Source organism: Cucurbita maxima, unplaced genomic scaffold (genome assembly GCF_002738345.1).
Source record: "Cucurbita maxima cultivar Rimu unplaced genomic scaffold, Cmax_1.0 Cma_Scf00018, whole genome shotgun sequence".
Lineage (NCBI taxonomy): Eukaryota > Viridiplantae > Streptophyta > Magnoliopsida > Cucurbitales > Cucurbitaceae > Cucurbita > Cucurbita maxima.
This window is the reverse complement of record NW_019272034.1, coordinates 149,933-163,413: the sequence shown is the minus strand read 5'-3', so window position 1 is coordinate 163,413 and position 13,481 is coordinate 149,933. Positions and strand designations below refer to the sequence as shown.

Here is a 13,481-nt window from a genome sequence, read left to right as displayed (position 1 = left end):
GGGGGGGGGGGGGGGGGGGGGGGGGGGGGGGGGGGGGGGGGGGGGGGGGGGGGGGGGGGGGGGGGGGGGGGGGGGGGGGGGGGGGGGGGGGGGGGGGGGGGGGGGGGGGGGGGGGGGGGGGGGGGGGGGGGGGGGGGGGGGGGGGGACCCTCAAGATGGTGAAGGAAGGAAGCTTCCCAGCATTAGAAGAAGAAAGAAAGAAAGAAAGAAGAATTAATTGTTGGGTTCGCATGATGTTATGTTACTTGCCAACCATGCACACCTCCAACACTATCCTGTGCCTTTGTCTTTTACATATACAATTTTCATGTAAGGACCCCTCTCTATATTAGGCTTTTCAAATACCTTCCCCCTTTTTTTCATAATTCATACAAAAAGCGCTTTCATTTTATTTTTAAAAATAAAGAACGCACCGAATATCTTTTGGTGGAACGTTTCAATTGGAGGAAGGACATCGAAATTATCGGTCTAAAAATTTGTAAAAGAATTTAAAAATTGAACAGTATTTCTTATTAATAACTATTGAACCATTGTGGGAGTTGATATCGACTTTCTATGTTTCGTCACCTTCGAGTCACTATTCCATTGAATAATTGATGAAACAGTTGAGTTTGAATAGACAATTTCTTACTTTATTTAATAAACTTGTCTATTTCTTACTTTATTTAATAAACTTGTCTCTTTACAAGTTGAATAGTATTGACAACTATTGAACTCAATAAATTTTTTAACTACCCTGTTTTAAAAATAAATATTTTAAAAAAATTATCTTACTTTTTCATACAAAAAAAAAAAAATCTTATAATATTGAGAAATTTGGTGGGCTCAAGTTGGGATTTGGGCCCACAATGCAAGCGTGGGAGATTTGGATTTGGATTTGGATTTGGAGGGGCAGCCCATTAGTGACTTTACATCATCGCGCGTGATGGGCTGGGCCCATTTAATCAGCACACGTGTGGCTCATCAACACGTGTGCCCACTCATCCTTCCATAGCATCCGCAAGTGGACCATTCTCCTATAATTTACCTTTCCTTCCCTTGGAAATTTGTAGGCGCCTTACCAATTTGATATTCATGATTTGTACTCGATTTCAATTTAGTTTATATATTAATTTTTTATGAGTTTTCATGTGATGACATGAGCGCCACCCTTCGCCGCCCTCTGCCAATCCTCCGCTGTCATCGCATAAATTCATCCGCCATTATTCACTACATCAACCTTAGCCAAAATGTCATCGAACTCAAGAAAACTCACGTCCTTATAATCAAATCCTCACCCAAAGCCCATCTTCTCCGCCGTCTCTTCACCCGGCTGCTTCAGTTTCCACCTGACAATTTGTTCTATGCCCACGACCTGTTCGACAAAATACCCAACTTCAAAAATCAGTTCACATGGACTTCTCTCATTCGCTATTATGTTCACCATTACCATTTTGGCCAATCCATATCCTTGTATGCTATGATGCAGCAGGCAGGCGTTCTGGAATCAGCGTTTACATTCTCGTCGGTGCTCTTGGCCTGCGCTAGTATACCAGTGGTGTCTGAAGGAAGACAAGTGCATGCAAGGGTTGTGCAGTTGGGTTTCTTGAGAAACAAGATTGTGCTAACTTCGCTGATGGATATGTATGCTAAATGTGGATTCATGCTGGATGCTAGGAATGTGTTTGTTGCAATAGACGATAAGGATATTGTTGCTTGGACTACTTTGATTCGAGGATACTGTAAGTTGGGAATGATGGATGATGCACAGGAGTTGTTTGATAAAATGGGGCAGCGAAATTCATTTTCTTGGGCAACTATGGTGGCTGGTTATGCCAACTGCGGCAACATGAAAGCTGCGAAGCAGTTGTATGATGCAATGCCAGGGAAAGGTCCAGTTTCTTGGCTTGCTATGATAGCAGGTTATGGGAGGTGCGGCAAAGTCGTAGAGGCCGAAAAGATCTTCAGTGAAATATCAGTACCAGATGCATTGTGTTGTGCAGCAATGGTGACTTGTTATTCTCAAAATGGGTATGCAAAAGAGGCCATTGAATTGTACAAGAAAATGAAAGAAGAAAATTTGGAACCCAATGCGGTAGCATTTGTAGGAGCAATATCAGCTTGTGTTCAACTAGGGGATGTTGAGATGGCCAGCAAATTATCTAACCAGGTTGAAAAAGGGTGCTGTGGTAAGTTCGTTATGCTATATTCAAGGTCAAAGGCTTTCCAGCACTTGAGTTTGACTAATATGATAGAATGTAGAATCGAGCAAGGGCTTGATTTGAAGCCTATAAATCAATGACCTTACTCGAACAAGATCTGTTCTATACGTAGTACAACTGTGTCATTGAGTTCCAAGTTCTAAAGCCTACAAATCATAGAAGACAAGACAAAAGTAAAGGACATTTCTCTATTCTAAAATAAAAATGCTAATGTCTTATTGGTTTTTCGTTTGAAATGCAGATCGGAATCTCTTTGTCTCCAATGCACTGATCCACTTGCATTCAAAATTTGGCGATATTAAAAAGGCACGAGAAGAATTCAACAGAACGAAGGATAGAGATATGGTAACTTACAGTACGTTGATCACAGCCCTTGCTGACCATGGAAAAGCCAACGAAGCCTTGGATCTCTTCTCCAAGATGCAAGAAGAAGGTATAAAGCCAAACCAAGTTTGTTTCACTGGTGTACTAAATGCCTGTGGCCATGCAGGGATGATTGAACAAGGATGCAAGCTTTTTGAACTTATGAACAAGGTTTTCGGCATTGAGCCGCTAAAGGAGCATTATACCTGCATGGTTGATCTCCTAGGAAGAGCTGGTGAGGTTGAAACAGCATACAGTCTTATAAAGGGTAATGAAAGGGCAATTGATGCTAAAATTTGGGGGTCATTGCTAGGAGCTTGCAAGATCCATGGTAATGTGGAGTTGGGGGAGATTGCTGCTAGGCATCTATTTGAAATGGAGCCTGAGAATACAGGAAATTATGTGCTTTTGGCAAATACATACGCTCAGAGGAAGAAATGGGATGAAGCGGAGAGGGTTAGGAATATGATGGCTGAAAGAGGAATAAAAAAATCTCCGGGGTACAGTTGGATAAGATCTACATAAATGAGCATTTTTCTGAACTAGTTCAATGTTGTAGGGATATTTTTGTGCACATGTACATTTGACAGGTCAGTATTAGTAAACAAAATATGTATTCAGAAAGTTCAATACAAGGCAATACGTTCTTCAGGTTGTAATAGAAGAACCCTAATTGTTATTTACAACAAGAACAAATGATTCTACCGATTACTGTGCTAAATCCATGTCAGCTCTTCTAAACTCCTATGTGCTTTATCTATACATGTGTGCAACATTTCCGTAGAAGCTGTTGTTTCTTCTATCAATATACTACAATTTAATATATAAGAGAACAGTAAGAATTAAACACAAAAGTAACATATTATTGGGTGATTCAAATTTCAATATTTAAATCAAACTAACAGATAAAAGTTTTGGCCTATCTTTCATAAATTCATAATTTTGAGAACATTGCATGGAATTGTAGTTCTAGTCAATCCAAACATTTAAAATACAAAGGATTTCTTATCAATAACTTCCAATAACATCATGGTCTAAGAAAGACTTGCCGATGCTGAGCAGAGCCAGTGAAAGCAACACAATAGTCTCTCATCAGAACCTTCGTGGATCGATTGAGGATATAAAACTAACCGGATATGTCACAATCTTCAACGAGTAGTAGCTCTACTTCAAACAAGCACACTCCAGATCTGCGTGGTATTATCAAATGCTGTAATTAAGTCTTTAAAGGAGCCTTCTTTTCTCTGTCAGATATTCGAGCTGGACCTGTTGTATGTGACTTGAAACGACCTCTCCCTCCCTCTTCCTTTTCCTGAAAAATCAAATTGCAGGTTGCAGGTTGCATGTGTCATATAAACAACCAAAATACACAAATAAATAAATTCTTTCATTTCATAATCAAAAAGAATAGTGAGGAATCATGTCATAGGTTCCAAAAAGTTCCCAGTTAAATTAGCCAAGACAAACAACTTTCTGTACCTTTTTCTTAACAATCTGGACCACATCCTCGTCATGAAGAACATGACCAAGGCCACAATGCTGAGGATAGTGCCTTGCACTTGTACCCCATACAAGCACGTATTTAACATCCTTAACCAAACTCCTGTGGATATGATTGCAGAAGTCCTCGACTGTACAGCCACCTCTATCCTAAAATTACATTCATGGAGTGGTGTCAAAAAGAAAAGGATTAGAACAAATACACCAATAAATGGTTCTAAAAAGGGAAAAGGGAGGGTAAGGCATACAGCAGAAAGAACAACTGGATCTGAGAAATCAGGTTGTTGGCCTTGAGGCTTGGTATAAACCCTAACAAGGCCCATCTCCTCCCACATCCTAGATAGTAGTCTGTCTAAGTTCAACTGTCCAAATAAAATCCATTTCAACTGGTAAGTCACATATAAACAACGGATCTACTGCTTATACTACCTTGAGTTCACACCAGATGTGATGTGAATGTAACTTAACTACAGGTTCAGAATATATGGTAACATTTTATTATTTAAACAAATAGAAGATTAGAGAAAACCAGAAAAGATTGTGCATATCAGCATGTTACAGTCAAAACTCGGAAGCAAAATTGCTGAAGATTTTTTAGTGCGAGAATGTAAGACATGTTACAATATTTGTTCAATATGAATATCCAAAGGCAAATAAACATTAAATTCTCCATTCAAACTAGGAGGAAACTGAAATGATAGAACATACCTTGAGATTACAACTAATGACAACAGAATTGGGCTGACGGGCTAACTTGTCTACATCGTCAATCCCAACTACATCAATCTTGTTGTAGACATACACACATTTCATGTACTTACGGTTCCCCTCAATTACATCAATAAGATCATCAACTGTAGCATCCTCTCGAAAGAGTACCTGGAGAAAATAACATATTCCACTGAGAAGTCATCAGAAAAATCAAACATAACGGGCATGTGGATATGTAGATATAGAATGGTGTAAAACTAGCCTAATATCCTCTATCTATGAACATGCAAAAAAAAAAAAAAAAAAAATCCTACAGAAGAAAGAGAAAGATATTCATGCATATGTGCTGCTTAAATTCCTCACCAAAAGGTCAACCTCCAAATACTCGGAACCTTCTGTCAGTTGGAAACCGAGAGAAAAAGTACAAAGTGGAACAAACCGGCTGTTTTCAAAGGTCGGAGATAAACTCTAGTACAATCGGTTTTATGTTATCAAGAATATGCTAAATATTATTTTCCCCTGCTTTCTTTACCTGCTATAATTGGAAATAAAGAATTTTGCAGGGATGGATCCACCAGGTCCCATAGATACTAGACAACTTAGCTTAGCTAAAGCATCCAGGTTTAAATCCACCCATACCATATGTAATTTAATATTCTAAGAAAAAACAAATTAAAAGCTCAATCTGCACTAAATTGGATTTGTCATATTTGAATCAGCATTGATGCTAACCACGAGCGCCAGATAGAAACCACAATAGCTTAATAGAATTTGTTTTCAACTATTCTCTCTTCATAGCTAAGTGGAAAGACTTTTTATGTATCCTACATATTCAGTTTGGGAACGACCACACCTATGACCAGTTTTGTGACTTCTTGTTCAGTAATATGGACTTTTTCTTGCTTCCCAAAAAATAAGAAATTGGAAATTAAAAAAAAAACAAAAACAAAAAGTAGAACGTTTAAGGTAGTAATCACTTATGCCATGGAAGGCAGGCAACCCAAAATTAAAGATCAGAAATTAAGTGTGAAAAGCCAGTAATCTAAGTTCAATTGAAAGCTATACCTCTGCATTGTGAATTTTGTACTCATGTAGAATTTGATAGCAGAGCTTCTCATCAACATGAGTTAAAGGAAGTGTACTATTGAATGAAATACCACCAGTTTTTTTCTTCTTGAAATATATCTGCATGTAAAAATTAAAGCAGAGAAAATTGAAACACCAACTGATTAACCAATCAACAAGCATGAATGAGAAGAATTTTCTAATTCAGCCAAATTGAAGTAGAAAATGGGAACACTAGTGAAAAAACTAGTAAAGCCAAAACTTACTTGAGGTGGTCTCTGGTTCAAACGCAAACCCACTGCTTCCAGCTCCCTTGTTAGAATCTGGCGATGGCCCTCACTCTAAAGATACATTGAAATTGTATATCATAGAATGTTGGCTTAATTTACACCCATAAGAAGGTGAGAACTAAAAATTAAAAAGAAATTAAAGTAAACTACAGACAATGCTTGTGAACTGATTATAAAACAGTAGAATGGAAAATAAAACAATATCAAATAAACATTCCAAAATGTAGCATATAGTAATAGGCATATTCAGATAGTTAATAAAATAGAAGAATCCAGTCGTCATAGTATGACTAAGAAGTTTAAAAACAAAATACTGGCCTTATAGGAACCTAGCATACCATGAGAAAAATTTGCTTGTGACGAGACCCATGTGAATGTCATGCATTTGGAAGGGACAATATTCTCTAAACACAAAAAACCAATAGGAAACGTGAATTGATATTCGACTTTCAAACAGTTCTTGCAAATGAAGAAATAATGTTTTTATTATTGTTCCAGATTTCCCTGTGAAAACTCAATCATAGGCTTTATCAGAGACCTTAGTTTTAGCGCTGAACATAAAAAAAGTGAAATGATTCATCATACACCAAAAAAAAGGAGCACATCAAGAGAATAAGGCAGTTAAGACTTACTTTTGAGGCATCAAGAACCATCAAGACTAAGTCTGAAGACTTGGAAACAGCAATAACCTATAAATACAGTTCAAGAAAATATAACATCCATGATGCCCATTATAATGAATAGTTCGAAGAGAAGTAGTTCAAGTGGTACAAAAACAAAAGTGTTTAACCACTCTTCAAATAAAATAAAATAAAATAAATCATGAGATCATATCATCTACAAAATGGTTTCTCGTGTGGTATAAGCCTAAAAATAATAATAATATTTTACCTGTCTACCACGCCCCTTTCCTTCAGACGCACCTTCAATAATTCCAGGAAGATCAAGTAGCTGAATTTTGGTGTCGTTGTAATGTATAATCCCAGGAATGCAAGTAAGTGTTGTAAACTCATAGGAGGCAGCTTCTGATTGAGTGCCTGTCAACATTGTTAAAAGTGTGGACTTTCCCACACTACAAAAGGAAGGAGACTTGTCAGGTTGATTCCTCTGATATCAAAACAATGTTATTCTACAGATGAATAGACAACAATTACTTACTACGTAATAAAATTCTACAAGGTCATATCGAACCAGAAACTCAATTCAAAAAACAAATTGACAACCAGATTAATTATTTTTTTAAAAAGAAATTAGAATGATAGCTCTTGTTTCTTATCAAAAGAAGAGAAGAAAAACTAGGACGCCCAACATGGTTTGGACACAAACATCTGGATGATCAGAGCACGTAGGTTCAAAATTTTTTATAGTTAAGTTTTTGTTCAGAGCCCCTAGATGGTCTGCTTCCGATATCAAATTCAAGTACCTCTTTTCTCCAGTTTTAAAAGAAATAACTATTGTAAAGTTACAACAGCAAAAACCTGGGAAATCCTATGAGTGCAACACGCCCATGGCCATATTTGGTAACTTCAAAACCCTCTCCACCTCCACTTGAACCCTGAATGCACCATGTGAAAAATAGTAAATAAGAAATCCAAATTTTCACGAGTCACACCATACAAGGGAGCCAAGAAAAAATAACAAAGAGTAGGTCTTGGCAAAGTTAGCATGGAATAAAATCGGCGATGTTCTGAAAACAAAGATTTAAGAACTACCATCCTATCAAAGTACGACAAATAGTGACTTTTATGAACTAGTTCATTAGTATGCAGAACAAACAACAGGACGCATCAAGCGCACAGAATATATGAATTGTAAAATGGTTGAAAGAGGATAAATGGTTATAAAGGCTAGGGTAGGAAAACAGAAACCTCTTATTACGTTTGTCTCTTTCATTGCATCATCCTCGATACATCATGAACTAGCTAAATGATTGATAATATGAATTTGGATTTATGACTTTTTTAGGGAATAAACAAAGATAACGACAAAAAAAAAAAAGGATTTGTATTTACCTAGCTCAAACTAATTACTAGATTATTCTTTTAAAGAGGCAATATTGAACTAAATTTTGAAATCACTTCTCGGTGACAATAACGAGTGAATTATTCACAAATCGACGTGTAGTATGATGAAAACACTAGAACAAATAGGGAACTGTCAATTTCCAATAAGACAAGGGAGTACATCACGAGAGAAGCAGATGCATTCGCACAGGTCTCACTTAAAAGCTTACAAAACTAAATGAAGTAATCAGCAGACATTGGGAAACATAAGATATGCGTACTTTTGGAGGCTCTAACAACTGCGTCCTCAACTTTGCTATCTTTGCCTTCAGCTGACCAAGATGATATTCTGCATTTTGAGAAATACAAAAGACACCGTTTTGAACACGAACCAGAAAAAGGACGGAAAATTCTGGTACAAGCACGACGTAAAAGGAAGAGACTGATGATAAAAGATTAATGGATGAAGCCCAGTACCCGTGGCCTTATTTTTCTGAGTCCGAGCCATCTCGGCCTCGATTTCTTTAATTCTTTCAATTATTCCCATTTTGCGACGTCTTCAACTGCAAAACCACAATCGAAGCATTACAAAACAAAAGAAGTTGATTACTTCCGATGAATGTCTGTTTTGTACATCGATAAATTGCCTAAAGAACAAATGAAAGCAACAGAAAATCGATCATAATCATGAATTCAAGTTTTAAGTTCAATTGTGTGCTTCAACGAACCGTGAGCTGCAGTTATGAATGAATAATTCAGAAAGTTACAAAACAACCGAAGAAACAAAGAAGATGACGGAAGCAAGAACGTAGAATATGACTCACTGTGATCGACTAGCGGAGGATCTGTGGGGCTTGAATCACGGAGGAGGGATGGAGGAGGGACGGTGGAGGGAAAGAGAGGCCAGATAGAGTAGGTCTCTAGAGAACTAGATTGAACAGCATTGGGCTTTTTCAGAGGCCCACTCATTCAAAAGGTCCACCTGCTCTGTAAGGGTAAGAAAAATAAGAATATGTTTATATCACTACCTCAAATTAGAGGTTGGATATGGATATTAATCGTTATCTTTAATATCTTTTATAAATACGTATATTAACTCTAATATAAGTATAAATAATAAACAATTCTAAAAATAAAAGTACCTTAAATATTTTTTAAATTTTCTCGAATTACTGAAATAGTGGTTAGTATTGATATTTTATATGTTTAGTAAAACTTCATAATCATAAAACTCGACCATTAATGAAAAGTTTATCCAAGTACATTTTTTTTTTCTTTCATAGGTCTCTCAATCAGCCATTAGAATGTTCGTATAAATGATTGATTGACAGTAAATTATATTGTTTCAACAGGCTGAAGAAAAAGTCTACATATTTACAGATGGCCAGAAACTCATTGGCTTAAAGACACCATTCAACCAACACCACGCCTGTGTTATTCATTTAAAAGTGTCTACAAAAAATTTTAACTCCAGATTCAAACCGATAGTAAGTAACAAAAACAGTAACAAGAGGTAAGCTCAAATCCCATAAATTAAACTCTAGGAATTAATATATGACTAATCTCTTCATTCCTCCTATACTGCAAGTGAGCATGGAAAGGCTCAGCATTATACTTCTGGAATCTCTATTTCAACGGCTGGTGGTAGAGGAACAGCAGATGATGGCCTGATGTGGTCCTCCTCCTCCTTGGGTGTGTGGATAGTAACCAAATCAGGCAAAGGAGTGGTGGGTCCTTGCTTACCCTTAGGATCCCAATCAAGCATGATCTTAACTTTAATCCCAAGAACACCCTAGAAGATGAATAATCACAATCAATTGGTATTCAGTTAACAGTATGGAAGATGGTGAAGACATTCTTTCGCTTAAGGGCGAAAGCTAACCTGTCTTAAGAGGACGTGTCTCACGGCAGAGTCAATATAATCTCTGCATGGCTGACCGGAGGATATCATATATCCGTCCTTGAACTTCATCGACTTTGCACGCTGTGCCCTGAGCTTACCACTAACAATGACCTGCATATAGAAATGAAACATTTAAGCATTTAAGCGACATGAAAGAGGTGCTTGTTCTGTGGCTTACTAGAAAAGTTGTGGAAGAAAATAACATTTGGAACAACACAGACCTCACATCCTTTTGCCCCGCTCTCCATAACAAATCTAAGAACACCATAGCAAGCTCTGTAAAAATGAGGAAGAAAGATCAGCCCACCAATAATAAAATATATAAATCAAGAAACTACAGAATACAGGAACATCAAAAATTCCCATGAGTTCAGTATATATGTTCTTGTTAAAAATTGAGCACGATCAGTATAAATTCACTTCCATAATTTCTTAGAACAAATAAAAACAACACCAAAAACCATAAATATGAAGAGGAATCATGTGATCAAGAACATTTATCAAGGTCAAGATGTCACTCTCGAGCCAAGGGACAACTATTTGATCTACAAATCAGAATCAAGAAACTCCTTGAAACTATGACTTAAAAGCATTTAGATAGAAAGTTTGTAGACCTCAAACTCATTTAAGTTCGCAGCTTGCACCTTTAACCAATGGGCCAACCAAGGATGACTATGACCAAATAAACCACCTAATAACAACGCACTCCCTAAAGTATATGAAAAAAGAAAAAGAAGGGCAGGCAAGGCAAGGTGTATAAATGTGTCTACCTTAACATGTGCTTATCAATACATACAGCTAATCCTCTTAGGCACAGAGTATCATTTGCTCACCTCCATGCAAATTATAAATAAAAAAATTGTGGAGCTTCCGAACCCCCAGAACTATGCAAGAACGACAGTTCTAGGAAACTATAAACTCCATCACTACATATAAGCATTTTGAAGAGATCTCTTAACCCATACATATTGAAAAAAGGATGTGTGCAATGCTCAAAATATAAAAAAATAAAAATAAAAATCACGCATACCACAAGACAAGTCACAACTTTAAATGTCTAGACAGTTTCTAAGGAACACCTTGACCATACCCCATCCAAAGATTATTAAATACATGGAGATTATCGTTGCAGAATACAGATTATGGACGACACTCGGAAGACATTCTCTCTGAATATAGAATTCAAAGTACGAATAAATATCTAGAGGAACATGAAAAATTGTATCCATCTTTGAAACGAATTAAACTCGAGTTTAAAAATAGAAAATAAGATGGACCTCCTGACAGCAAGCCCTCCTAGAAGCTTGTAGCGCAGAGATTCAGCCTGAGCAATAGCACATAGACCTCTGTTGTTGACTTTCTCAGCATAGAGCTCAACACTGTTCTCGGGGAATTTAAACCGCTTTTGAACAACAGATGTTAATTCTCTGATTCTTCTTCCCTTCTCACCTGCGCACATCAATTTGAACATTCTTAAAAAAATAAAAATAAAAAACTAAAAAAAGCATCATTCTAAATTTTCCGCCAAGAGCTTTGAAAAACAGAAACAAAAATATTACCTAGAACATTTTGTGTCCGAGTTGCCCTGATTATAATCTCAGTACGCATCGGCGTAACCCTAACCTCGACGCCGGAGTAGCCGTCCTCAGCGAGCTCTCTGGTCAGCACTTCGTTGAGCTCAGCGAAGAAAACTCCATCGGCGACAAACTAAATCCAATTAAGAACAAAAATGATCGTTAGATGAACCGAAAAAAGGCATCCGACTCTTAATAGCTTATGAATCAAACGAAGTAACCTTTCGTTTCTTGCTCATTTGGGAAGCCATGAATGAATGTTGTCGAACACTACAGCTTATCTCTTTGATGAACTCTCACAGTCTCACAGAAGCCCTAGTGAATTTGGCCTTCGGGTGGAGAACAGTGGAAGACGATCGAAAACTTATTGATACCAAAAGGCGACCTGTTCGATATCTCGACCTTTTAATCTGTTTTATTTAATTTTTATTTTTTTGCATGTTTATTAGGTTGAATGCATAATTGAAAAATTCCATTTTTAACCTCAATTCTCACAAGTTCGTATATATTTTAAAATCAATTTTGAAATTCAAGAATATTTTTAAAAATCTAAGAGAATAATTAAAATTTCTTATTTTTACTAACGAAAAAAAATTAAAAAACTGATGTGTGTCGAATAATTAAAAGATGAATATAATTATTTCAATTATCGCGTCAATTAATATCCTTCATTTTAATTGGAGCGTTGGATGAAAATTTTGAACCAATCACAAATTGTCACGCTAATATTTAAAATTAATGAAAAAAGTAAGAAGTAATTTGCGACCAATTTTCTATATTTTAAAAGACAAAAAATCAGAAACAAAATCGAAAAATAAATGGACCGAACAATTGAAGCCCAATGCAAAGCCCAAACTTGCGCCGAACAACATCTTCCGATCCAAATCGGAGATTGTACCCCAGACGGAGGGGTGGCAGTTCCATTCCAGCCGTCCACGACGGGGCAACATGATGGCTTCAGCGGAATATTCTATTTCTACTCGGAAAGATGAGCTTCTTGACGATGTATGAACAAACTCACCTTCAAATTGAGCTTATTATGCTATATTTTGATGCATTGAACAGTTGAGCTTTATTCAATCTTTAGACTTAGTTGATCTGATAATAGAAGAACTGTTTCATAGTTTCTGTTTAATTTTGATGTGGTTTTCGATCAGGATTTATTGATGTCAATTCATCGAGACGTCTCGGTATTCATCTGAATTATGAAATAGTCTCTTTTTTGTCTGCCAATTCACTTGAAACTAACGACAATTCACTATCCTAATTGTTTCTATTCTTTGAAGTTTGTGTTTGTCCACTGTGCACTCTCAACAGGTCCAGATGCGACAGTTATTGATTTATATAATGTGAGTTGATATTGACTCATTTCTTCCATTGATGTTCAAGTTGCGTTTGTATTCTGTTTTCTTTAATTTTTGGGAGAAGAAAAGGAGGTGGTGGGGAATTGCTTTTCAGAAGAATTGGCTGGAAATGGAAAAAATCTTACAAAAACTCGATAAAAATTGACATCTTAATTGATTGGGTATCTTCATTGAAAGTGCAGAGTATAGACCTCTGATGTTGATGTTGGTCATGAATCATTTATGAAAACACCGATCATCGTATATTCTTTGGGGTGAAAGAAAAAGGCTCGAGCAACCTAGATTTGGAAACTTTCTGAAGCATGATCATCTGCAAATGTAGCATCAGATGAGTACCCCTCAATGTTTTATACATTCGTTTTTGTATCACCTTTCTCTGAGGGGCCGTGTATGGATAAAATTGTTCCGAGTTCATAGCAGCTTTTCAATCTGTTAATGTACCTAAGAATAAATATGTGGTTTTTCATATTCACATGAGTTTTAAGGTTTTTTCAAGTCCTAGTAGCT

General features: G+C 36.8%; 3 protein-coding genes across 4 annotated transcripts; 1 reads left to right on the top strand and 2 right to left on the bottom strand.

Moving 5' to 3' along the window:
* The first annotated feature begins 1,049 nt into the window (after positions 1-1,049).
* Positions 1,050-3,401, top strand: LOC111492887 (putative pentatricopeptide repeat-containing protein At5g37570). The gene is made up of 2 exons (XM_023142387.1): positions 1,050-2,168; positions 2,443-3,401. The coding sequence occupies exons 1-2, from the start codon at positions 1,139-1,141 to the stop codon at positions 3,087-3,089; spliced, it is 1,677 nt and encodes a 558-aa protein (XP_022998155.1). The 5' UTR covers positions 1,050-1,138; the 3' UTR covers positions 3,090-3,401.
* Positions 3,402-3,463: 62 nt separating this feature from the next.
* LOC111492888 (developmentally-regulated G-protein 2-like) lies at positions 3,464-9,084 on the bottom strand. Of its 2 annotated transcripts, XM_023142389.1 has the most exons (13): positions 8,958-9,032; positions 8,862-8,867; positions 8,611-8,696; positions 8,415-8,482; positions 7,609-7,685; positions 7,022-7,202; positions 6,763-6,819; positions 6,107-6,181; positions 5,841-5,960; positions 4,773-4,943; positions 4,313-4,426; positions 4,044-4,214; positions 3,464-3,876 (listed from the first exon to the last, which is right to left on the bottom strand). In XM_023142389.1, exons 3-13 carry the CDS (start codon positions 8,678-8,680, stop codon positions 3,781-3,783), a joined length of 1,200 nt encoding a protein of 399 aa, XP_022998157.1. In that variant the 5' UTR covers positions 8,681-8,696; positions 8,862-8,867; positions 8,958-9,032; the 3' UTR covers positions 3,464-3,780. The 2 variants fall into 2 exon arrangements, with proteins under 2 accessions (XP_022998157.1, XP_022998156.1); XM_023142388.1 differs by lacking the exon at positions 8,862-8,867 and having other exon boundaries at positions 8,958-9,084.
* Positions 9,085-9,545: 461 nt separating this feature from the next.
* On the bottom strand, positions 9,546-12,016 carry LOC111493165 (40S ribosomal protein S3-3-like). Its single transcript, XM_023142802.1, has 6 exons — positions 11,832-12,016; positions 11,596-11,743; positions 11,314-11,485; positions 10,258-10,312; positions 10,016-10,147; positions 9,546-9,925 (listed from the first exon to the last, which is right to left on the bottom strand). The coding sequence occupies exons 1-6, from the start codon at positions 11,859-11,861 to the stop codon at positions 9,743-9,745; spliced, it is 720 nt and encodes a 239-aa protein (XP_022998570.1). The 5' UTR covers positions 11,862-12,016; the 3' UTR covers positions 9,546-9,742.
* Positions 12,017-13,481: the final 1,465 nt, after the last annotated feature.

What these genes read in the sequence shown, in the direction of transcription:
- LOC111492887 (XM_023142387.1), top strand. Translation starts at nt 1,139, where the DNA reads ATGAGCGCCACCCTTCGCCGCCCTCTGCCAATCCTCCGCTGTCATCGC. An exon ending in GGTTGAAAAAGGGTGCTGTG is followed by an intron (nt 2,169 to 2,442) that starts GTAAGTTCGTTA and finishes TTTGAAATGCAG; the next exon opens with ATCGGAATCTCTTTGTCTCC.
- LOC111492888 (XM_023142388.1), bottom strand. Translation starts at nt 8,680, where the DNA reads ATGGGAATAATTGAAAGAATTAAAGAAATCGAGGCCGAGATGGCTCGG. An exon ending in TGAACCAGAGACCACCTCAA is followed by an intron (nt 5,961 to 6,106) that starts GTAAGTTTTGGC and finishes TTTTACATGCAG; the next exon opens with ATATATTTCAAGAAGAAAAA. An exon ending in ATCCAGTTGTTCTTTCTGCT is followed by an intron (nt 4,215 to 4,312) that starts GTATGCCTTACC and finishes ATGTAATTTTAG; the next exon opens with GATAGAGGTGGCTGTACAGT.
- LOC111493165 (XM_023142802.1), bottom strand. Translation starts at nt 11,861, where the DNA reads ATGGCTTCCCAAATGAGCAAGAAACGAAAG. An exon ending in TCGGACACAAAATGTTCTAG is followed by an intron (nt 11,486 to 11,595) that starts GTAATATTTTTG and finishes TGATGTGCGCAG; the next exon opens with GTGAGAAGGGAAGAAGAATC. An exon ending in GACACGTCCTCTTAAGACAG is followed by an intron (nt 9,926 to 10,015) that starts GTTAGCTTTCGC and finishes TTCATCTTCTAG; the next exon opens with GGTGTTCTTGGGATTAAAGT.